We start from the raw sequence: 24,776 nt of genomic DNA, 5'->3' as shown, positions 1-24,776 counted from the left end.
GAGGCAGTGGTCCTTGGAGGTAGAGCTTGTGCAAGCAACAGAGGAATTTGCTCTCTGCCTTGGGCTCTGGTTAGAGTTAGTTCTTGAGGCAGAGCTGCTCCCTCGGCATTGGTGTTGGGCAGAGACTCCTGAAAGAAGGTATTGCCTGCATGTTGTTTGTGTCAGCCTCTGTTCCAGGACTGGGAAGCCAAACAGCAAGTCCCAGACATCTGCCACCACAAGGGACAATAATATTGGAAGAAGGGGGAACAGTATTTTTCCTTATGTAGATGCTTGTCTCACGGTTACAGAGCTAGCTGCACTTCTACAGTCTCAGTGCACCCCTTCAGGTTTCTGGCCTTGTGCTTTCATCGCTCTTAGGGTGAAATCCCATGATCCTCCTGCTCCTAGATTGGGTCCTTAACTACTGTAACGCATGTACCAATCAGGATTACTCAACACGCGACTGGACTTGGGCACCTCTGGTTCTTCCTCTTAGGAGCTGTGACCAACAGTGAATACAGAGACCCAAAACAGCACTCTCAAAACGAAGTATTGTTTAATCTTAACTGTAGAAACACAGCACAACATAAGGGGAAAGGATTTTTAAAGCAACTAAAGATCTTCACACAGCTCTCTTACCTGGAGTCTTAGGTAGGCTAAACTTTTCCCAGGTTTCTGTTTGAGAACCACTCGTCATCAGCAACCACCCCCTTCCTGATTGAGAACTTTTTACCCCAAACAGTCTTTTGTCCCAATTTTCCGGGGCTTGGATCCTACAATCAGGGACCCCTTGCCCACACCCTTGATGAACTGGTCCACTGAGCTCAGCAGGGTGTCAAAGGTGACACTTCAAAATGGCTGGCTCTAGCAAGGGGGGGGAGGGGAGAGAGGGAAATGGGTGGCTATCTGAAGCCATCTCCTCTTTCTGCATATGTGCAGCCAACCTCTTCTTGAATTAATGCCTTGTATTCACACTATAACCCCTTCTTACAACAGTCAGACTTGACCCGAGGAAGAGCTCTGTGTAGCTTAAAAGCTTGTCTGTCTCACCAACGGATGTTGGTCCAATAAAAGCTACGACCTCCCCCACCTTGTCTCCCAATATCCTGGGACCAACACAGCTACAACAAGACTGCATACAACAGTCCGACAAACGTATACAATTCATACATTATTACAGGCAGCTCGTCCACCAAGAACTTGACTGAGATCACTAATTCATTTCATGTAGGTCACTCAATCGCCTCCAGCTGATAATGACTTGCTGATACTAATTGCTAGGCTGTTTTTGAACTAACAATCTAAAGCAGTGGATTTCAACCTGTGGTTGGAGGCCATAGACTATGTCTAAGGGGTCTCCGAAAGGTTGTCGTTATCACAGAACAGTTGTTTTCAACCTCTGGTCTACAGACCTCAGCGGGAGGGGAAAGGTGGGGTCCACAGACTATGTCTAAGATTTCCAAAGGTGTATGTACCTCCATTCAAAATTGTTTAGGGGTCCACAAATAAAAAAAGGCTGAAAAGCATTGATCTAGAGGGAAATGGCTTTATAGCCTATTCCCTACCCTGGAACAACTTATGCTAGAAGGATTGTGCATGGCCTGAGTTGAGAGGCACAGATTCAACTGTGAGTAAGGGACCCTCAAGCCCAGCCAAAAGAGCGGGAGATTCTGGCCATATACCCCCTGTATCATCTTTTCCTCTACTGGCCACTGACTGTAGCTTTGGACTAATGGGACTTCTAGACATTGAATATGTGGCTATGAAAAGACAGAGAACAAAGGAAATAAATGATAGGCCAGAATGTGGTGAGGATGTGTGTACTGTTTCTTTAAAACTAAAGCAAGAAGCCAGGCAGGAGGGGTACTAGGGGAAATTATAGGCAGATGCTCTCTGGTGTAGCAGAGAGAGAAGATAAGGTAGGGATAATTCTGTTTTCCTTATTCTTCTGTTTAAGTTCTTTGTTCGGTGCTAAAAGAAAGCGATTCTTTCTATACACCGTCGTCAGATGGCAGAGCACACGGGGCAATCAGAGGCAGAAGTGTTGGTAGGTAGGTGGCTTCCAAGCTTGCCACATCTGAAAGACTGCTGCTGGAATAGCATGGATATCAGCGTGGTAACTCATCAAGAGGCCAGCCACTAACTGCTCTGCATCCATTGTCCCCTCCCGCAAGAATGCTGCTCAGAGGCATGGAGCCAACTCTTGCTGATGAAATGGAAGGCAAAGACAATAGGGCTGGTGGCGATGGCCCGGGAGAGCCGGAAGCACTGAAAGACATCAAATCTATGTAATAAGAAGTAGAAGGGAAGGAAGAATGTACAAGACACTTGCATAGACAGCCAGAGGCACGAGCACAACATTAGGGGCATGAATCTCTTAAAACCGGTGCAGCTCCATTGGCTTCCTGACTTACACCAGCGTAAAGGAGAGGAGAATCAGACTGTCACCGGGTGGCTGGCCCCAGGAAATGAAGCCGGTCCAGCTCCCCTGTGCCAGAGCAGGTGGTTCCATTAGACCAGTTAAGAGGGTGGGGCAGCACTTGGCGGCGCCAGAAGGTCAGGGAATCAGAGCAGACTGGTTCAGTCAGGAAGGGCAGGTGAGAGCTGCTAGAGAGCAGGGGAGTGTAGGAGTCCCAGAGGGAGGCATAAAGTGGTTTCTGGCTGGCGTCCCCAAGCCCATGAGCCAGGGCTGGAGAGGGCGAAAGGCAGGGGAGCAGCAGAGGTGCTTACCCTCCATCATCTCTGGGGATGGACAGCTGGACCCATAGGAACGATGAGAGGGCCGGCCGGCCGGGGGGGGGGGGGGGGGAGGGATACTCCCCTGGAAAGGATGCTCCCAGCAAAGCGGTTGTGGGGGTTCCCACTGGGAAGAGCAGGGTTATGCTCCAGTTTGAAGGGCTGGTGGGGGGGCTGTGCTGGTCCAGGGACAGGAAAAGACAGACGGAGTTGGGGCTGTGCTGGGGAGCGCTGAGAGGTGCCACGGCTGCACTGGAGAGCAGTGGTGTGGTGAGGGACAACAGGGCTGTATTTGATGCTGGGGAATACTGGATGTGGCTGAAGGGCTTTTGTTATGATTTATATGCACAGGGGCCATTTGCCGTAAGAAAGACTGTCGGACTGTTTTTGGGGACACTAAGGCAGGTGCACTTGTCACATGGCAGCTTGCCACAGGAAGATGCTCCAAGCCAGGCCACCTTCCGACACGGACCCTTAGTAGTTTACACGGAGGTGCTTCTCCCTGAAGAATTTGTCAACCGGAGGCAAATCTTATCAGCTGATCTGGCTTGGGAAGCTGCTTCTCCTTTCACTGGAGAGCTGCCTGGAGGACGACGCTGCGCAGGAAAGTTTCAGCATCATCTTATCTCCCGGGCAGCTGAGACTTTTTATTTCTTTATGAACCGTTTATGATAGGTGCCCGATAACGGAGAGTCAAAGTGACCAATCGCTGAGCCACTTTGAAACCACTGTGCCTAAAAGACAAACACAGGCGAGAGGCTGCGACAAAGCAGCTGTTTAGACAGGAGGTGGAGAATGGCACGGAAACGCACTGCTCCCATTGGAATCAGTGCCAAAACACAGGGTGCCTTCTGCAGGAGCAGGATTAGGCCCACTGGGTTTATATACGTGTGTGTACACAGGCACTCAAAGCGAGAGAGAAAATCCTTGTGATAGGTTAGTGTTCCAAAGTGACCCCTACCTGTGACCATTCAGAGGGGAATTTCTCCATGGGGTAGAAGAGAAGAAAGAGAAGCTAATGGAGGGGAAAAAGAAGCTATTTCTCTTATCCATTAGCAAAAGGAGAGAGATGGGGAAGAGGGAAGGAATATAAAGAAGGAGGGTTAGATTGCAAGAGAGAGTGAGCAACAGATGCTGGAAAAGTTGGAGGGGGCAGATTCACTCAAGCTGCCACAGGGAGGTGCAAATTATACTTCCCTGGGCCAGCCTTGCCCCTGTGCCCGGGGAAGGTCGGTTGGGGTTTTCCACTGGGTGGAGGATGGCAGCTTAGGGTCTGTCTGCACTACACGCACTACAGCAGCACAGCGACAGAAGGGGTTTTCCCATTGCTGTCGTAAATCCACCCCGGGGGCATAGGCCAGCTTAACGATGTCTCTCAGGATGGTGAACTGTTCACAGCCCTGAGCGAAGGAGCTAGGACAACCCAAGTTTTAGATGTAGGCCAGGCCTTAGCTTGTGGCTGGGGCTCCATTGTAGCCTGTCACACACAGGCTCTGAAGCACCTGGCACTGGCCGCTGTTGGAAGACAGGATATTGGGCTAGATGGACCATTGGTCTGACCCAGCATGGCCGTTCTTATAGTCAGGTCCCTGATCCAGCACATGCCCCAGCTGCCCAAGCCTGCTCCAACCCCAGCCAGCTGCTCACTGTGTGGGCTGCACTGGCTCCCACTCCTGGCAAAGGGGAGGTTGCAGCAGGTATGCACCACCACAACCTCTCCCTCCATGGATTTTCCACTGCCAACAGCCTCTGCCATAGAGGCTGGGGGATAGCGGAATCCAACTCAGAGGCTACACAACAGGGTATTGGGGAGGGAAGCAAGTGAGGCCAAGAAAGGACAAAGAAAAGGAATGACAAAAGAAAAAGTCCCAGCAAATCTCATGAGCTCAGCAATGACATCCATATGCATCACAGTTGTTCCTGATCATTATAACCCATTTGAGATGAAGGAGGGAAATCAGGGGGAACTGGCTCTGCCTCTGGTGGATTTAATGACTAGAGCGGGTCAGAACACTTCCATTTTGCAGAGACTTATCAGTTCCTACGAGGTTTTGGTTGGTGGGGGGAGGAGGAAGACTGTGCACACATACATGCAGCCTGGTAGATACGGTGATCTGGGATGAAAAACTCTGCTCTACGTCAGGGAGAGCAAGGACTTCATCGTGGATCTGATACACTCCAGGCCTGGCGACAGACAGACAGACACACACACACACACACACACACACACACACACCTCTCTCTTCCCAAATCAAAAAGCTCTGGGTTGGGTCAAAAACAACCCAGACGTTTCATTTTTGCAGACACCAAAGGTTTTGGGGTCATTCCAACGCAAAACTAAACCAAATCTCAAAACCTCAAAAGTTGCCATGGAACAGAACGTCAAGCCATGCCCCTCTCTCCTGGCACCACTCCACCTGTCCCTGCCATCCCTGCCTCAGTTATTTTGGCTTTGAAATGTGTCAGACTGCACCACACATTACACCTATTTAAGGAGCAATTCCCCAGGGAGAGTGCACCTGAATCACCCTCCCCCTACAAGAGCTTTATCCACCCCAGTACACACACTGCAGATTATTCAGCATCTTGCAGATTTCCATCAGCTGGAGCTTGGTCTCGCTGTACTCTGGGGAGTTCCATTGTTAAGGTTTCTTGAGAGCTCTAAGCTCTTAATGTACAGACTCACTGCATTGCCTGTGGTGGAGCAGCGACCATGGTAATACAATATGCAAAGCCTCACTGGAGCTGATCCTCATTGCAATGGGCCCCGAATGCACCAACCCCCATTAAAATCACTGGGGCAGATCCCCAGTTGCTGTAAATCAGGGTAATTCTACTCATTTAGATTTAAAATGATAAAGACACTTCTCCAAGGCTCTTGGCGCCCAAACCTTGTACTTACTGTATAATTAACAATTCAATTCAATCTCAGCGGCATTCAAATCATCTGTGCCAACTACCATCTTCAGCAACTAGGTTGCAGACCCTCAGCCTTCTCCAGAGATGTTCTCAAGCAGGTGCCTTTTGCAGCGTGCCTGGAAAAAAAAAACCCACCAACTTTGGCCTATTTCAGACCGAGGTGGGGAGCAAATTCCAGAGTCCCAGAGCCCTCCCTGCCAGATGTTCCCTCTCCCTCATAGCAAGAGGATCCAACTCAGGCGCTCTAGTTGACTGTAGCTGTGGCCGCATGGCACAGGGAGAAAGCTGATACCAGGTCATAGGGCCTTACGCTCCACCTGGAGACCAATGAGTGACCTTAAATCAGTGGAGCAACACCAGTTGAGGAGCTGGCCCTTTGATCCCTGTTGTCAATGGCTAGACTTCAGCATAATTCCATGATGGATGAATCTGGCTCATTACATCAAGCAGCGGAGGGTCCGGGGGGGGGGGGGGGTTAAAGCTGCCAAGCACCTGCTCCTCCCTTTGGCTTCCATTAGAATTGCAGGTGACTAGCCCCGCTTGTTGTGCAGGGGCTGCTTTTTGTACCCTAAATAGCTTAATTATCTAAATGTAAAGAGAAAAAAAAAATCAGAACTACCTGCTCCGTATGACAGGATCATATCCGCCTGCGTAAGGCCATGTTAATAAGGAGCCCTGCTCAGTTAAAAGGATCACAATTCTAGCAGCAGGGAGCAGGCAAAACAAACATCAGACCCCCAAATCCCCCAAACAAACCAATGTCTTGTCAGATGGTGAAGGAAAATACCCCTCGGGGTTGGCCTCTGCACCGGAGCCCGTGTCCCACAGACTCAGCCCAGAGGGTGGGGGGCAACAGTGACATTAAGTCACCCTTGTGCCCTCTCTCTCAGGGGTTGCGCTATGCAGGCGGGTGCAGCAGCCAGTGTAAAGCAGAGCGGCCAAGAGATGTTCGATTCTATTTCATGGCAACCCTTATATGCTGGCGATGAATGTGTCTTTGGCTATGCCCGGATCCCTGGCAGAAAGAGCCACCTGGGAATGCCCCAGACATACAGTCTGATCCACCATCCATCGAAGTCAGTGGAAAGACTCCCACTGCCTGCAGGAGGCTCGCTGGGGGTTTTCCCCATGAGGCATAAGGACAGCAGAATACCCCTACACTGCCCTCTCTTTCAGATCCCAGGGTAGGGGTACCCTAAGCACGTGACTAGAGCTGTCCTGCGCTGCTGAAATAGCCTTGGAGTAGTTTTAACTTATCCCGGAGACTAGAATGTTCTCCAGCTGCCTCCTGAATCCCAGGGGGTGCAGACTCAAAAGGCAGCAGTGAGCTACCTCTTTTCTGCCCTGAGTTCAGCTTAGCGGCCCCTCAGAATCAGAGCCCTTCTCCCCTGCCCAGTCCCTCCACTCATCTAGCCCTGGCCTTCTCTCTGCCACTCCACACAACCTGATCCTTGTTAATGCCAGAGCTTCTCTGCACCCCTCAGCATCTGCAATAAGCTTCCTGCATCTCCCAACCCCAGAGCAAAGCACACCTTCCCTCCCGGGGCTCTTATATCTGCATAATAGCCTCGACTACCAATGCCTATTTAACTCTGTAGCTGTATCCTAGGTCTCTGGTAGGGGCCAAAGGAGGCCCTGCACAATGAAGCTGTGCTGGGTGAACCGCAGTGGCCATGTCAGAGCCCATTACCGAGGGCAAGAGAGCCTTACGCCTTGTCTACACTACACAGTTGTGTCAACCAAAGTCAGCTTTTGTCTGAAATGCTCCTCCCGCCGATGTAACTCCCCTGCTATGCCGACATAATAAGAGCACCTCAACGAGAGGCGCTGGGCTGATGTTGGTGTAGTTAGGGTGGGTTCTTCACATCGGCTGTTGGCTGTTATTCTTAACGGCTCCAGCCAACTCCAGGGCTGCTGCTTGGTCTCTGCTCCAAGCCAGGTTGCCACCCAGGCTCCAGGTTTAGGCTGCTGCCCAGGCTCCCCAGTCAGAGCCCTGCAGGGTGACCAGATAGCAAGTGTGAAAAATCGGGATTGGGGGGGGTAATAGGAGCCCATATAAAAAAGAGCCCCAAATATTGGGACTGTCCCTATAAAATCAGGACATCTGGTTATCCTAGAGCCCTGCCGCCCTTGAGGTTCTAACTCCCTGCTGGGAGCCAAGCAGCTGACTGGACTCCCGGTGCGGATCTCCCCACCAAAGGCAAGCAGCCCCTGGCCGCTTCCCCTCCACTCCTGGCTGGGAGCACTGAGGTGAGAAGCCTGGGGGGCAGCTGGGCTCCTGGCGGGGAGGTGCATGGAGCTGAGAGGCCAGGCTCTGAGTCCTCACACTGCCCCTCTTCAGTCGGTGGAAGCGCTCCTGGTGAGGACGCACACCTCCGACAGAAGGAGGGTAACGTGGACATCGGCCGCTGCAGTAATTAATGTGGTGGCTGTAAGTCGACCTAGCATAGGTCGACTTATCTTTGTAGTGTAGACATAGCCTTAGTTTGTATCTGGATTGTTGCACCATAATTCACACTTGCTGAAGGGGTGAGTTGTCTCGCACTCTGTGTGCAGAAGGGGAGTGGAGGTTGGTTTCAGTAGAACAGCTAAATCAAGGAGATGGACACAACTACATCCTTGTGTAACACTCTAACCACCCCCTGAATGATCTGTGGGCAAAAATAAAACAGGCAGCAGTTTCCAAGGTCTCAGCAGCTAAGAAAAAAGGAATGGGGCATCGGAGTCCTGCTGAGCAGGAGTCAAGCTTGGCCATAGGTCCTGCTGGGACCTATGTGAAGTAAGATATTAGGGAGCTGCCTCCAGCTCCCTGGCTGCCCACGCACATCCATGTGCCCACAACAGCTCTTGGTGGGAGGGAAGAGCCAATCAAGAGACCAAGTGAAGTGGGTGAGAGGAGACCCAGATCTGAGAAGAACTACAGACGAGGCAATACGGTCAATGGCACTGCGGCTGGTGGGCTGCATTTGTGTTGGGTCCCTGGATGGTGGAGGACTGTAGGGTTGAGTCAGGTTACAAATACCAGAGCAGATGATCCTCCTCTTTCCTGCCTTGCATCTCTTGGCCCCTTACCCACTCTCTTTCAAAAAAATGGGGGGGGGAGAGAGACGACAGTTTTCTGCCTCTGAGCTGTAGAATCTCTTTACACCTCTCCCCAGACACTGCCTGTTTTCTAGTTCAATTATTGCTGACAGGGTCCTTTAAATTATGATGCAGGATCCTGTGTGGCCTAATCCACTTAACTCAACCCCAGCTGATTAAATTGGATGCCATATGGTGGGAAAGAGCTGATGTAATCCCGCACAGAGCAGGAGTCTCTTGCCTCATTACCCAGAGCGCAGCGTGGACGCCCCTCTTCAGGTTTCTCTGTGCTGGGGGTGCCTTCCTTGCCAACCAGATCGGGCTGGATAGGAGGAGATTTGCAACATGTCTATGATTGGCAAAAATACATGATCTGGGGAAGGATGGGGGATTGTCAATGGAAAATGTGGTTAACCACAACCCAAGCAGCTGAAGGCGAAGCAATTCTCTCCAGCCCAGCTGGAGTCTAATATACCATTCCCCCGTCTCTGTCAGGCATTCGGTCCCCTGAGAGCACTTTGGAAATTGGGGGCTGTTCCATGGCTAAAGGAAGGTGAAGGTCGTCTACGTACCAGTAGTTGTGCCGATATATTGATTACATTCATTCCAGTGATTGCAGCCCTCAGACCTGGTCACTCTGATAGTCATTAAAAGCTCAGATCTCAGATTAACCCCCACAGGACAATCCATGGCTGGAGAGCGGATTTGCAGGGAAAAGGGAGAAGGATGTGACTGCCAGCCAACCAGTACAGGACAAGATCCAGAGAGCTAGCCCTGTCTATAATTTGAGGTTTCCCAGCACAACCAGCCAAGGTGCATTGCCATTTGCCACATACACAAACACTCTTCCCACATAGGCTCCATTTTGCAGATGGGGAATCGGAGAGGTTAAGTGACTTTCCCTAAATCATATGGTAAATCAGTGGCAGAGGTGGGAATACAACCCAGAAGTCCTGACTCCCAGGCCATGTCTTCATTACAAAATTATGTCGACCTAACTTACGTCGGCACACAGCCACTGCAGTTATTAAATCGCTTGTGTATGCGCACGCTTGGCTCCTTGTTTGGCAGTGCACGTCCCTCACCAAGAGCGCTGCTATCGATTGTATTGTCAGGGTGGGGCATTGTGGGATGGCTCCGGAAAGCCAGCAACAGTCAACATAAGCAACGCAGTGACTGTCTACACTGACACGGCGTCGACTTTAATTACATTGACTGTGACTCTACACCACTCAAGGAGGTGGGTGTTACTAAATCGGTGTAGAGAGGCACTTACTCAATGGGAGCCAAGTTTAAGTGAAGACAGTTTCACAACGCATGGCAGCTTACATTGACCTAACCACATAGTGTGGACCAGACCTCCGCCCCCTGCTCTAACAATTAAATATCACTACCTCCTAATCGACTGCCAAGTCAAATTAACCTCTGGAAGAAGCTGCAAATGCTTTAGGCCACAGCATAGCTATCCTGAAATTCATCCTACATTTGGTTATTTAGGGGCCAGAGTGGGTGTTGTAATGTACTGGGGAAATATAAGTGTATTGGGCCCAGTTTCCCATATTCACAGCAGTATTGCCAAGCCCAAGCATTCTAAAATCATGAGCTCCTTCAAAAAAAGGAGACTTTAAAAATCAGGGCTTTGGAACTGGGCTCCGGCTCCAGAGCAAGCTCCAAGCAAAAACCTGCAGCACCACTGCTCCGGAGCTGCTCCGCGCTCCAGCTCTGGGCTCTGCTCAAAAGCCCTGTTAAAAATAATAAAACCGTGAAGTTCATCTTATTTACTTTCTGGTGCTGGAGCCTGTAGGGTCTACATTTTCAAGGTTTTCTCTTCAACCATGAGGGTTAGCAATTCACTTTTTTTTTTTTTTAAATGAAAGCTGAGAGTCTCTCATAATCACATGACTCCAGGAGCTGGGGCTTTCAGAAAAACACCAATTATTGTGAGACACTCAGAAATATTGTGAGAGTTGGCAACACTGCGTTACCAGGCTGAAAGGCAAAGGGCTTGTTTTTATTTACCACGGGAAGGCTGCAGGGGCAGGGGGAAGAACAGCGAGCATGTGAGTGATTTGGAGACATTGCAGAGTTACTAGCCCTATTTGGGGAACTCAGCAGATGCCAGTGAGTAAACTTACTGCCCTGATTGTAGCATATTAGACGCAGCCCCGCCAGCACAAGATCTAAACCCCATGGAAGCTGGGTGCAGTTCCATAAGAGCTAATCATAGGGAAGGCATTTGGAACAGGAACTCGCTAATTCCATTGTGAAAGCCGAGGCGGGGTGGGGGAGGGAGGCGAGGACTAGAGGGGCTCCGGTCTCTCCCTCCTACCATAGTAACAGACTCCAGCAGTGATCGCCCAGAGGGACTGCTCATTAAAGCGCTGTGACAGCAAGCAGAGAGGGTGGGATTCAATTAGCACCTCAGTGCCAGCACTGTCCCTTCTGCATCCCGCCAGGGAGGGATAATTGGGACAGCTACCCCTGCTGCTCTCCCAGTGACTAGGAGAGAGAGGCTCGCCTGGAAAGACAGGCAGACTCAGGAGCTAGCCAAGTGTCTGAATCGCATGCCTGGAGGATGAAGAACTTGGGAACCAGTTAAGTGGCCAAATGCCAATTTGCCCTCCAGGCAGCCACTCCACACCGCTGCCTCCGATGCCCACAGACAGACATAAGGTGCCATGACAGACAATGACAGAGCCAGCTGTGCGGAGGCTAATGGAAGAGACCGCGCTGTCTCCCCCAGGCTGCAGGCAGCTTTTATTACTCATGTCACTATTCGTGGGCAAGGGATGCTGGGGGAGGGCTAGCCACTGCCTTAAGTGGAGAAAAAAATATTTACTGAGAATCCCCCCCCACCCCCCACCAAGGACTTCCAGGTGCTTTACACACTATGGGTTCAACCCTAAGAGGTGCTGAGCACCCCAACTCTCATTGACCTCAACAGTGAGAGTGGAAGGCACTCAACATCTTGCGAGATCAGCCCTTGCGGGCTCCTTCCACCATCCTGAGCCCTGCTACAGTCCTATTAGGGCACAAAGAGGCCATCTAGCTGGCTTAAATAGCCAACTGGGGAGTCCCTTGATGTATGGGGACTCCAGCAGTGGCATAAAACCTGTATAGCTGGCAGGACACAACCCTCTTGCATCAGGAATTGCATTGAGGAGACGTGGCCAGTCTCCTGTGCTCCAGTTCTCCCCCAGCAAGTAGGACGTAGTTTAGAACAGCCTCAAGGTTGCCCTATATTACATCAGGGGCTGAGCTGGCCCCTTTGCAATTGGGTGAAGCAGAGGATTGAGCCCTCACTGAGAACTCTAGGACTGGCCCCTGTATACATACAGCCGCCTGAAATGCAGCCAACATTTGGAAAATGGAGAACAGCAGACAACCAACCAACAGTGCATGGCACCACGGTGCGGGGGAGGAAAATCGTGGTCTCAGGAGGTACTCAGGCAAACCACAACTATTACCAAAAGTGCCCTAGTGTCCAGGCAGAGATAACAGGAACTTGGTTTTCAAGGTCTCGTCTGAACAGCCCACACCTCAGCAGCTCTACCCGGATGCCCTGCTGGTCTTCCAGGGAACCCCAGTCTCAGCAATTTGTCCCTTTTACTTTTCAGACCTGCACTTGGCAGCCGAACTGGGGAAGACGTTGCTGGAGCGTAATAAAGAGCTGGAGGATTCGCTGCAACAGATGTACGCAACCAATGAGGAGCAAGTGCAGGAGATAGAGGTACAGATATTGCCGAAGCCCAGGATAACTCCCTGCTGCTACTGCCATCTGAGGGGCTTGGCTGTGAGAAAGCGGGGGACATTTTAGCACCTCACTGCAGCCAATGGGACCTGCTAGGCTGTTAAGAGCGTGGAGGGATGTGCTGACGGGGGAGGGGAGTTAAAACCACATATGGAAGGGACTGAACCAGTGGTGGATTAAGTCCTAATACAGCAGATCAGCCAGTCTGGGCTCCACGCTTGGAGGGTCCCTCTGCTCCCCCAATTGGGAGCCTCTGTTTTGGTTGGCTCTAGGTCGTGTTCAGCCTTATTCTGTCCCTAAACTGGACCCCAAACCGACTTCTGTTCAGAATGTTGTAGAAAGGGTGCGATCATTCCAGTGCCTGCCTGCCTGATTCCAGTTCTTAGTGACCGTGATTAGTACCCATCTGAGCATGGAGCCCCATGGTGCTACTCACTGCACTAATGCAGAATAAGAGACTGACCCTGCCCCAAAGACAAGACAGATGCACGGCGGGGGAAAGGGAGAGGACACACAAGAGCGAACAATGCAATGGCTGCAAATCTCACGCTGTGGGAAAATAAATGAATAGATTCCACAGTCCCTCACCCCACCCCACAGGCAGAGAGAAAGCATTTTAATAGCAGCACATCACTGGTCTTTGGCCAGCAGGGGTCATTGCAGACACTCAGAATAGTGTTTGGGAGGCTGGGGAAGAGTGAAGGTAAGGTGGTTCCTTTAGGCAGATGAACTAAAAGCATGAACTTCCCTGGAAGTCAGAGGACAGTGAGGGATCTCAGTATCTTGCACGATCGAGTCCCCTGATGACAAAGTGAAAAGGGAAGTGGGTGGTTCAGGGATGGGCTTTGTGCACAAGCACAGGTCTTGGATCGCTTCACATTTCATGGACGCCTGAATTTTTTTGCAGTACCTGACGAAACAGCTGGAGATGTTGCGCCAGATGAACGAACAGCACGCTAAGGTCTATGAGCAGCTGGACCTCACAGCACGGGACCTGGAGCTGGCTAATCAGAAGCTTGTGCTGGAGAGCAAGACGTCCCAGCAGAAGATACAATGGTAATGCTCCCCACTGCTTGTGTTGGATTCCTTAGGGCAGCGATCTGATTGGTAACCAGGGGACCAGGCTGTGGTAAAGTGCTTTGCCTTGTAGGGCAGATGACTGGCAGTCCTGAACAAGAACAGATGAGTGTTTGGAAAAACACCTTGAGTTCCCCCATTCCCTGAACTAGAGGAGCAGAGGCATGTCAAGAAGCTCTAAAGGAGAATAATGCCCACCAACCAGTACTAGGATACTAGTTCCACCTCTAGAGCAGCCCAGACTTGGTTATTCCCTGCCAGCTAACACCAGTTTATCAATAACATTTTCCCTTCTAAAAGGAGACCCTGGCCAAGGTCAGTCCTTGTGAGCACCATATTGTTACACTGTGTCTTGTACAACACCACGTCTTTTAAAAATGGCTATACATGCAGAAAGCTTTAGTGTCACAGCTCTACTTACTATTTTACAAATTGAACTCACAACTGGCGTAGAAACCATCCCTGGCCAGTCTCTGCCTTTTATTTTTATGGGAGAAAGAGAAGGAGGAATAAACTCGCCATCATCCTACTTTAATCTTTTAAATGCTGAGATATCCTAGGACAGAGCAAATTCCCAGGAGGTTATTGTTCTAGCCAATTGACTCAAGAATAGAATCCCAAATTATTGCACTCATCTGCCACCTCCTCCTCCACCTGCCCCCTCCACACAGAGGCACCCCTCATCTAAATCAAGAAAGAAAACACTCAGGCAGAATTCATCACAGTTAGAAGTGCACCCAAAATTTCCCCCGTCTAGGACTTTGGGCTATGCAAGGAATGCAGGATCTGCCCTCAAAGGAGTGCACTCTTCCCCTACAGTGAGAGGGGATTGTTAAACAAGACCTTTGGCAGATGAGCGCCTAAACTTCCTTGTTGCCTCACTTCACCTCTCTTTCTCTCTGACCCTGGCAGCCTGACAGAGACCATTGAGGGGCTGCAGAACCAAGTGGAGGAGCTGCAGAAACAGGTGGAGGAGCTGCGGAGCTTAGAGCAGCTGCGCATACGGCGGGAGAAAAGGGAGCGGCGCCGAACCATTCATACCTTCCCCTGCCTCAAGGAGCTGTGCTTGAGCCCCAGGTACCACCATGAAGCCAAGAGAGGGAAAGGCAGGTGCGGAGACTATGGGAATATCCGCGAGGTCCTGGGAATCAGCAAATACTCCTTTGCCTTAATTACTCTGGACTGTATGTGGAAAGCATTTCCCATTAAAACTGGCATTTCTGCTGAGAGGGGAAGGGGAAAACCAGCAGCACGAGATGGGGGCAGGTTTTATTCCTATCTACCCCAGTCCATTAGAGTAGCACAAGTCAGGGAACACTGTGGATGTGACTCTAAAAAAGGTGAGCAATATTAACACAGGATTTGCCATTTACCATCAGTTTAGCATCTCACCTCTGCAATTGAGCCCAATAAATGATGCTTGAGAAGAAGGTGAGCCCCACCCCCAGGCAATGCACACAGTTATACAGTTCTGTAGTTGGTAGGGTTCCTTCCTGGTCACTATATTAGCTGATGCCTTGACTCATGAGATTGATTACCCCTTGGGGGGGGGGCCTCATATAGCCTCTTATGAAATAGAGCTGCACCGGGGCAAGGAAAGGAGGTGACCAGCCCAAGTGGCACTGCTTGGAGTCGTTCTACCTTTCTCATGCACGCTGCTTCCTGAGTGCAGTAGAGAAACATGTTAGGCAGCAGGGCTGGATCTACATCTAAAAAGCTGTAACCAGTATTCCCCCACTATGATTCTCCCACCACTGTCTAGTGCACAGGGGGGCAAGGCCTTACCCCAACAGGCTCCCTGGTGGGGCAAATGCCACAGCCAGTACCTCCCTATCAACTGCACCCAGACAGATGACATAAATGAGTGTGAAATCCTGCATCCTCTCCTTCTGCCGCAGCTACAATAGAGCAGCCATGGGTTTTGCACGCATATTACTGCTATTTATTTATTTGTATTGTAGTAGCACCCAGGAGCCCAATCATAAATCAGGCCCCTATTGTGCTAGATGCTGTACAAACACATATGTTGTTATTGTTCATCCCACCCTGTCTAAAATCCAGCCACAGTATTAATTCATTGACCTCCTGGGGACATTTCTTGCTCAGAAATGGGATTCCAACGTGATGGAATCTTCTCTAAATAGAGAATCAATAAACCTGCTATCCTATAGGAAAGCATTGCACTGCCCGGGGATACAAATGCACGGCCTTCTACTGGAGCAATGAAGGGGATGTTACAAGGGCATAATCTACCTCCAGGCAAAGTCTACTCAATATCCATGTGGTTGTTTTCCCACCATGCCCCTGTAGTACTTTACCCACATTGCCTCACTGCAGAGTTTGGCTTTTAAATTTGCATTTGGGGTTTGCAGGTCACTCTGACCCACAGTAATTAGGAAATCTGTTCAATACGCCCCATCACCATCCAAGCCCTAGAGGGGAAGGGATGGTATTTTATCCTTTCCCATCTGTTCTAACTTGAGTGTTTATTGGGGTGGAGAAGGAAAATAGATTTCCTGACCGCAATGGGGGAGAATATTTCATGTAGTTTCCGTGATACAGAAGCACTGGAACAGGGGTTACTCCAGCAAGAATGTTTTTCCATTACCCTCATTTTATAAACCTCCTCCTACTCTTTCTGGAGAGCTGGCACTTCCTGGACACAGAACAGCACAATCAAGTTTTGTTTGTTTGTTTTTCAGGGTGGGGTTAAGCTCAGAGGCTGCAACACACATTCCACAATTTTACTACTTTGTTGTTTTAGGCAACACAGTTTTTCAGGGCAGGTTCTCCCACTTTTGTCCTTCCTTGGTGGGCAAAGCCAAATGCCTGAAGAGCATAGATTCCCACAGCAGCAGCTTACAATGTTAGCCTTTGGCACAGGGGGAAGGGGAGATGGGTGGCAGGTTCCTAGTGCAATACATTTGTGTATACTTTATTCCCATTACTGCCAATTCCTCCTCTCCCTCCAATCCTAGGTACCACCCAGAAGGGGTGGGAATGGACTAAGACCCTTCCCTGCTGACTAGGTGTAAGGATGCCGTTCTGGCAGGACCCAACTGAGAGTGCCAATTCAGGACAAATTGCTTAAAACAGGGCAGTTACAGCCCAAGGCTGGGGTTTTTGCCACCTCTAAGGCAAACCAAACCAGCCAGACAGTGAAGACTTTGGTCTCAGCCCACTGGCTAACCACAAGTCACACAAGCAATTTCCTTAGACATTCCAGTTTTCCAGTATCACCACCAGTGCCACTCATTATGAGGACCAATGGTTATGAAAACCAATATCCCAATAAAAGAAAAAAGGTTCTCCTGATCCTAAAGGATCAGGCCTCAGACCCAGGTCAATATACAAATCAGATCTTACCCACAAATCACGCTGTTGCCAGTCCTTTAGAATCTAAAATCTAAGGTTTATTCATAAAAGACAAAAGATAGAGATGAGAGCTAGAATTTGTTAAATGGAATCAATTACATACAGTAATGGCAAAGTTCTTGGTTCAGGCTTGTAGCAGTGATAGAATAAACTGCAGGGTCAAATCAAGTCTCTGGAATACATCCCCAGCTGGGATGGGTCATCAGTCCTTTGTGTAGAGCTTCTGTTTCTAGCAAAGTCCTCCAGAGGTCAGAAGCAGGATTGAAGACAAGATGGAGACGAGGCATCAATCTTATATAGTCTTTTCCAGGTGTAAGAACACCTCTTTGTTCTTACTGTGGAAAATTACAGCAAAATGGAGTCTGGAGTCACATGGGCAAGTTCCTGCATACTTTGCTGAGTTACAAGGCATATTTGCCTTCTCTCAATGGGTCGATTGTATAGCTGATGGTCCTTAATGGGCCATCAAGGAGGCTAGGCAGAGCTAACACCAGCTTGTCTGGGAAGTCACCCAGAAGCATAGCATAAAAGTTTGAAATACAGACAGTATAGAGCAAATATTCATAACTTCAACTACAAAATTGATACACACATATAGACAGCATAATGATAACCAGTAAACCATAACCTTGTCTCAGACACCTCATTTGACCCCCTTTATAAAAGATTTGGTGCCATTACAGGACTTTGGTTGCAACCATGTTCTATTTGGTCCCAGATTATGTCAATAACGTCACACTAGGCCAGTGATGTTCAATCACTACCAGAGTGGGAGGTGGGGAAATACTTCTGAAGCAAAGTGACTAGCATTTAGCTCATGTCCCCTTCCTTCTCCAGGATAGAAAGTTGATGCAACGAATCCCTACCAGCCCAGGGAGGAAAAATTTCAAGCCCTGTATTTTCAGCCCAAGTTGGTAGTGCCTTGAAGATATTATTATGAAATGGCTGTGAGGGGGCTTATGGAAAATGAATTTGTCGGCTGTCACTCATGTTGCCAAAAGCGAAGGCCTTATCTGCATGAGAAAGTTGCACTGGTTTAACTAACGGAGTGATTTAGTTTAACCAGTGCAGGGGTCAGAATCAGTCTGAAAGCCAGTTTAAGTTAAATTGGGATGACTCTCATATAGACAAGGTCCAAGCATCCAAGTCACAAAAGTGCAGCCCCAACTGGCAATCCTGTCAGCAATCTTAGTGACTGAATATGGATCATGGAGGGTGAACAGTCCTCTCACCTCTACCGATGGTTCTCCAGGACAAAGTGGAGGCATGTGGGAGGGGCAGAATGGGGAAGCTAACACGGCCACTGCCTGAGCTATACCTAGTCTGTATATAGGGGGACAAGTTCCATCTCCAGTGCTCTTGGTTAGGTAGCATTTTGCCAGATCTGTATAAAACCCAGATCCTTTGCAAAGTAACACAGTGATAAGGGAGAACTGCCAGTTGCTGAATCCATGATACGGGTTTCCATGTGAAGGGAACGAATAAAGCAGCCTGGGTAGGACACTGGAGTGGGAGTCAGAAGTCCTGGGTTCTGTTCCCATCTCTACTACTGACCTGTATGTGACCTTGTGCAAGTCACTTCCTTTCTGTGTGTCTCATTTCCCCTCCCACTCTTTTGTCTCTCGTATAATTAGATTGTAAACTCTCTGGGGCAGGGGCTGTCTTTCATGTTTATGTACAGTACCTGGCACAATGGAGACCCAATCTTGATTGTGGCCTCTAGGCATAACAGTAATACAAATAATAACAAAGCACCCACAAGCCAAATCTCATTTGGTTACACCAGTGTGTATCCAGGGTAGCTCCTCCATGTACTTCAGTGAAATTACTGGTGTAACTGAGAGCAGAATTTAGCTCCAGTATCCTTAAGAGACCATTATTTTGCCAATAACTCACTACAATCTCCTCTGCCACAGGTATGAAGATGCGTTCCAGGTCCACAGCTCTTCAATGGAGCTCAACCAAAACCCTATGGAGAGGGAGAATGAGCGTCTCCAGGCCATGGTGAATTCCCTTAGGTCCCAAGTCAACCAGGAGAAGCAGCGGAAGGAAAGGGTGGAGCGCGAATACACTGCCGTCATCCAGGAGTACTCAGACCTCGAGCAACGGGTGTGCGAGATGGAGAGCTGCAAACTGCGCATCAAGGAGTTGGAGGCTGAGCTCCTGGAGCTACAGCAGATGAAACAAGTCAAGAAGTATCTTCTTAGCAGAGAGGACAACCTGTCTGAAGCACTTCTGGAGCCATTAAACAATGCCCCCGAAGCAGATTACATCGACCTCTCAGAGGAAGACGGGAGTAAAACTCACAGTGCATCCATGACAGCATCCCCAAATCACCCCGTCCGGAAAAGCTGCAGCGACACTGCCCTCAACGCCATCGTGGCCAAGGACGCCGTGAGCCGGCACGAAGGCAACTACACACTGCACGCTAACAACGTGCGCAAGCGGGGCATGTCAATCCTGAGGGAGGTGGACGAGCAGTACCACGCCCTGCTGGAGAAGTACGAAGAGCTCCTCAGCAAGTGCCGGCAGCACAAGGACAGCGTGCGCCACACCGGAGTCCAGACCTCCCGCCCCATCTCTCGTGACAGCTCCTTCAGGGACTTCCGGGGAGAGGGTCACGAGCTGGAAGAGCGGAAGACAATAGAGAAGAGCCTTAGCAAACACGTGGAGGCTGTGGACAAGCGGCTGGAGCAGAGTCAGCCAGAGTACAAGGCCCTTTTCAAGGAGATCTTCTCACGCATCCAGAAGACGAAAGCCGACATCAATGCCACCAAGGTGAAAAACAAGTCTAGCAAATGAATCCCACCGCCATGATGTTTCTTTTGCTCCCACATGCAACCTCAACAACCAGCTCTTCTCTTTTGCTCCAGGAAATACTGAGCGGCCCTGCTGCCTTGAGGCCTGGAGGCCTCTCACTTTGTTTTCTTGTACAGGAAGGGGGCCTACATGGCTCAAGGGCAAGAAAGTGCCATGGAGACTCAAGTCACTTTTGTAAGTTAGTGCTCCAAGTGAACCCAGCTGCCAGGGTTTCTGAACCTGCTGGAAAAGCTGTATATTGTAGTTCTAGATAGTTTCAGAAACTTTACAATGAATTCCTGCATGTATTGCTACAGCAGCCAGAAATCACAAACACCGGAAACCAACCAACTACCCGCCCTTTCAGCTTCTCCTCCAGCTACTGTGTTTGATTATCTGCAGGCAAAAGCTTGGATCTCCTGCAGTGTCCTAGAATGGCATGGGTGCAGTGTTACAAAAAAGCCATCAGAACTTCCAGAGACTGATTCAAAACACTCAGCCCTTCTCTCTCTCTTTGGTTTACTGCAAAGGACCCACAAGTGTACCTGAGACACTTTAGTTTGACCTTTCTGTTCCCCAAAGGGCCGTATGTTCTTCCTATTTAAGCCATTCTCTTATCAGCCAGGTTTTTCAGAGATTTACAATGCAAACTAATTGCAACTGGAAAAACTTGAAGAGAAATGTAGAACTGGTTACTGTTATGTCTTCATCAGCCTCCCCGGATGAGTCAGTTTTAGGACTTTAAGCGTATACGATATCCTTCTTTTACACTCCAGGTGAATCACAGTCAGGTTGAATTCATCTTATGGTTGAAACTGATGACCAGGGCTTTCCCAGAAGCCAAACAAGAAGTGCTGTTACTGGTTCAGAGAGATACCCCTCATCTCTAGGTTTGGGTATTGGTCCTCTGTGCCTTGCTATTCAAGAGATCATCATTGCCCCTCCATATTGCCAAATATGACTTGTCTGGGTTTGCAAAAACAGATTAGCAGTGACTCACACGTGGAGGGATAACAACAAAGCACCACATTCTTAAAGTGTTAAGAGCAGTGATTACCAACAACAGTATTTATCACACTGTCCCCAGACCTTCACCGTTAATACTCCTGACTGAGCTGACAGAGAGTTTTCTGCTGACAATAATCCAACTTGGCTGAGTTGCCTTTTCCAAAGGTTGTCACCTGCCATGGAGTTTTAAATATTCCAAATTAATTTGCCAGCATCAGAATCTCTCTACTGTCTTCACACGCCCACTGAGAGATGCAGACACACACACACAAAAGGCCTCCCCAATCTCAGGAATCACCAGTATCCATTTCTCAGAAACCAAGAGTGGGCCTTGTTTGGTCAGACATTTGTATGTGGCATCTTGCGGGGCTCATGAATATATGCAGATAAACAGCATTTCACTAGAGCTTCAGATTCAGACCCAGAGCGCTCAGTTGCAGGGGAGGATCCTGACTGTTGGTATAAGTTACTGAAGTTATAAATTACTGAACAGTATTCAACATGCACTTAAGGAAACTTTGGGCTGGACTCTGATTTCATTTACACCAGCTTAAATCCCAAAGTCTCTTTTTCTGGAGTTACACTGGTATAAACGAGATCAGAATCTGGCTTTTGGTTATTTTTTAGCATAATTTATCTCATTTTCTTTTTTTCCCCCTCCATTGTCTTATTCTCCAAATTCAGGACCTGACCCCGTGAGGAGCCAACCGCCCTCCACTCCCACTGAAATTAGCGAGGATTGAGCGCTCAGCACTTTGCAGCATCAGTCCCTCGGTCTTTTTCAAAAAGCTGCCATCATGGCAGTTTGCAAAGGTGCGACCTCCAAACCATCACCACTGCTGCCTCTTAGATTGGCCTGCCAGAGGGACCCAGTTCTGCAAATACCCTCCCCCTTCCCACCCAATGCCAAAAGCTTCTCTCTTGCACCCTTGACATTTTCAGATGGCCAGTGGCCCCAAACTCTGAAGTATTAGGAGCCATACACATGATTGTGGCTACCAGTCTGGTAACCGTATGGAGAACCTTCATGCCTTATTTATTTATAATGGAAAGCAGTTGTTAAAAAAAAAAAAAAAAAAGAGGAAGCATCAAGTAGATTTTCTCAGAGAATTCACCATGCTCTTTGTTGCCACTGTCATGATACTTGGTGTGTTGATTATTAATGTTCCTTTACCTAAATCTTTATACTAGGGGACTTTTGAACCTTTGTCTGTTCTAAAGTCATCTGTTTGTTGCATCAGCGTGAAGGGGATCACTATCACTTTCGGTTTCAAACACTGTAAAGTATGAACCAGCATCTCAGTTTAAGTGTACATCAGAAAAATATATTTAAAAATGCTTTATTCTCTTCCTAAATAAAAAGAAACTCCGGTATTCTGAAAGCTGAAACTTTCTTTGTGGCTGTTTTTGATTCCAAGAATATCAGGTCGTGCTGTTTCTTTGAATTTCTGGCATGATGTAGGGCAAGAAAATGCTTTAGGCTCCTTGCGAGAAGTTGGAGAGAATGCAGCAGAGTGAATATACCGCTATAGTTATTTATATAACATACATTTCATGTATTCGGGTTATTATCACCAACCACATCATGAAAACGCACTGCCTTATCAATTCTCAACAGTCCGTTAACTTGCAAAATTCTGAATACCCAACACAAATGCGGATTTTTTTTTTAATTTAAAAACAGGATCCAGAAAACTTAGTCATGCAAGTGACAAGGTATTAACACTTGGCTTAACAAAGGAACAGCTGCAGTATATCAGCTGCTTGTACAGCAAAGTGCTGAGAGCATCCTTTCTGCGTCCAAAAATATTAGTGGCCATACACACAGAGAGACTTGTGATTCACAGTCAATTGGGGGAGGGAGTTGGTTTGTTTTAAATGAGGGTTCCGGTGAACTGCGCCCCTACGAAAAGGACAAAATAAGCATTTTTGCACTTAGACAGAATCTTATATTTAAGGATCTCCAAGTGCTTTACAAATATTAATTGATTAAGCATCCCAGCACTATTAAGAGATAGGTCAAGAAGATATAACGATTGTTTTACCCACCATGGAAATGTAGACAGCTGTCTAATGGAAGGTGGCATCTGTGTAACACTACACAGAAACACCCTTAAACGGTTTAGGACAGGAAGTGAATAACAAACTGTATCCCGTTGCAATTGCAGGGGAAATTTAGAGCAGCAGGATCAGAATCTGGCCAGAATACCTAGGTTCAGCAGAATAGGTGTGTGAGAATCTTTAATGACCACAAGTGGTCTAAAACTCAGTTTTACTTTGCGTTTGAAAGACAGCACTTACACCCAGCCCAGCTCCATCGGCATCACTCTGGGACAATGAGTTGGTTCCAATTCAAGTCCCAAATCAGAAAAGTCTCCGTAATCAGGAATAGGAATGGATTTCCTTAAGCAAAGCTTAAGTGCTTTCCAGAACTGAGGCCTCAGAGATAAAAATGCCATCTACGGAGTCACCTGCATCATTTCCTGTAGCACCTATGGTTTCTATGGAACTTTCCCATCCAAGTATGGACCTGGCCCAGCCCAACTGGCTTGTGAAATCTGATAGGATCACTGTGCAAGGTGTGAATACATCCTTAGGCACATCAGTCCACCATCATAAATTATACGATGGTTTCGTACAGCCCCTGCTCCACAATAACATGTGTCACCAGATGGAATGAACCTGCTTTAAAAACAAGCCCCAACATTGGTGGTTTTAATTCTCCATGCTTCATTAAGCCTTAAAAGCCTGGTTCTGTTTGAGTTACATCAAAGTCAAGTCTTATCCAAGCCCTCTCTACATGCACATCTCTCATCCATACCCTGCCTCTAAACAAGAGAAAGGTGAAAGGGTGCTGGTTGTAACCCAATAACCTCCCTGCTTCACACAGGGTTCTTGTGGCAGGGCTCTCAACTGACAGGTGGAAAAAGAGGAAAGGTCTCTTCATTCAAAATTTGCGTTCAATTGGGTCACTTCAGTCACCTTCGTTCTGATGTCCTCTTGGCATGTACAGCCAGTGAGACAATAATGCAGACAGGTTTAACAACAGTTGGCAAAGTGGATCATCGTGATACAGCTATTTCTTCTCCATCCCTTCGGCTACAAATCATAAACATTTACCTGTTTGTTGCTTGAAATTAAGGTCACCAGATGGCATAACTTGGCTCTGATGACTGACTTTTTTTTTTTTTTAAAGCATTCCATTATCAGAGCAGAAGTCCCCAGGGTCTCCATTCCCAAACAATCTGCGTTGCCGTGGTACTATACAGATCAGATTAAAACAAAACGCAGTGCCCTCCATGGCCCATCAGCACTGCTTAGTGTCACCCGTAGCAGGACATAAAACATTTAACTCCTTTCCCAAGGAGCTGAGCGTGCTGCCTCGGCAGCGATTACCAGAGACCCAAGCTCAGACCCGTTACGCAGCCCCTATACATGCAGAGTAGCCTCCCACCACACCAACTTTTCAACCATCTTGACTTCGTTCTGCAGTTTAAACTAAGGGTTCTTCTTATCTCTAATACCATTTCTACTCCTGCCAAAACGTAAGAGGCTCTGGCAGTACTGTCCCCACTTTGCCCATTACCCTACTGCCAGAAGCAGTGACTCCTGCCTGTCTCTGTCAAGTAGTAAAGTTCCTATTTCAAGGGAAATGGAGGGTGCTCGGCACTTTGCATAAGGCTCTTAGAATCTCACAGGACTAGCCTTATCTCTGCTCTATTGGAGAAGTCCAGGTGCCCAGAAAACACTTTATTATTACTCTATGTAATCATTAAAGAGGGGGTGGAGACAGATAACTACTTGTGATATGCACCCTCTCATTCTTACAAAAAGAAAATACTCTGGGATTTTATAGGGATTAGCCCAAGATATTGTAGCTCTGAGCGGGAGTGAGGGATTGTCGCTGAATAGCTGGACGTGCCGCCCCTCTCCCAAGTGGCCACCCTAAGCAATTAGCATATGCTGTTGGGATGGGAGATTTTACTGTAAAATACCAATGTTACCAACTCTCACAATTTTATGCAAGACTTAATATACTTGATGTTTT

General features: G+C 48.5%; 1 protein-coding gene across 1 annotated transcript; it reads left to right on the top strand.

The window, feature by feature from the left end:
- The first annotated feature begins 1,990 nt into the window (after positions 1 to 1,990).
- CDR2L (cerebellar degeneration related protein 2 like) lies at positions 1,991 to 22,117 on the top strand. Its single transcript, XM_034790270.1, has 5 exons — positions 1,991 to 2,029; positions 12,251 to 12,448; positions 13,377 to 13,525; positions 14,459 to 14,656; positions 18,838 to 22,117. The coding sequence occupies exons 1-5, from the start codon at positions 1,991 to 1,993 to the stop codon at positions 19,721 to 19,723; spliced, it is 1,470 nt and encodes a 489-aa protein (XP_034646161.1). The 3' UTR covers positions 19,724 to 22,117.
- The last annotated feature ends 2,659 nt before the right edge of the window (positions 22,118 to 24,776 follow it).

This window comes from Trachemys scripta, chromosome 14 (assembly GCF_013100865.1).
Source record: "Trachemys scripta elegans isolate TJP31775 chromosome 14, CAS_Tse_1.0, whole genome shotgun sequence".
Lineage (NCBI taxonomy): Eukaryota > Metazoa > Chordata > Testudines > Emydidae > Trachemys > Trachemys scripta.
Note: the sequence above shows the minus strand (reverse complement) of the source record. Positions and strands in the feature narration are given on the sequence as shown.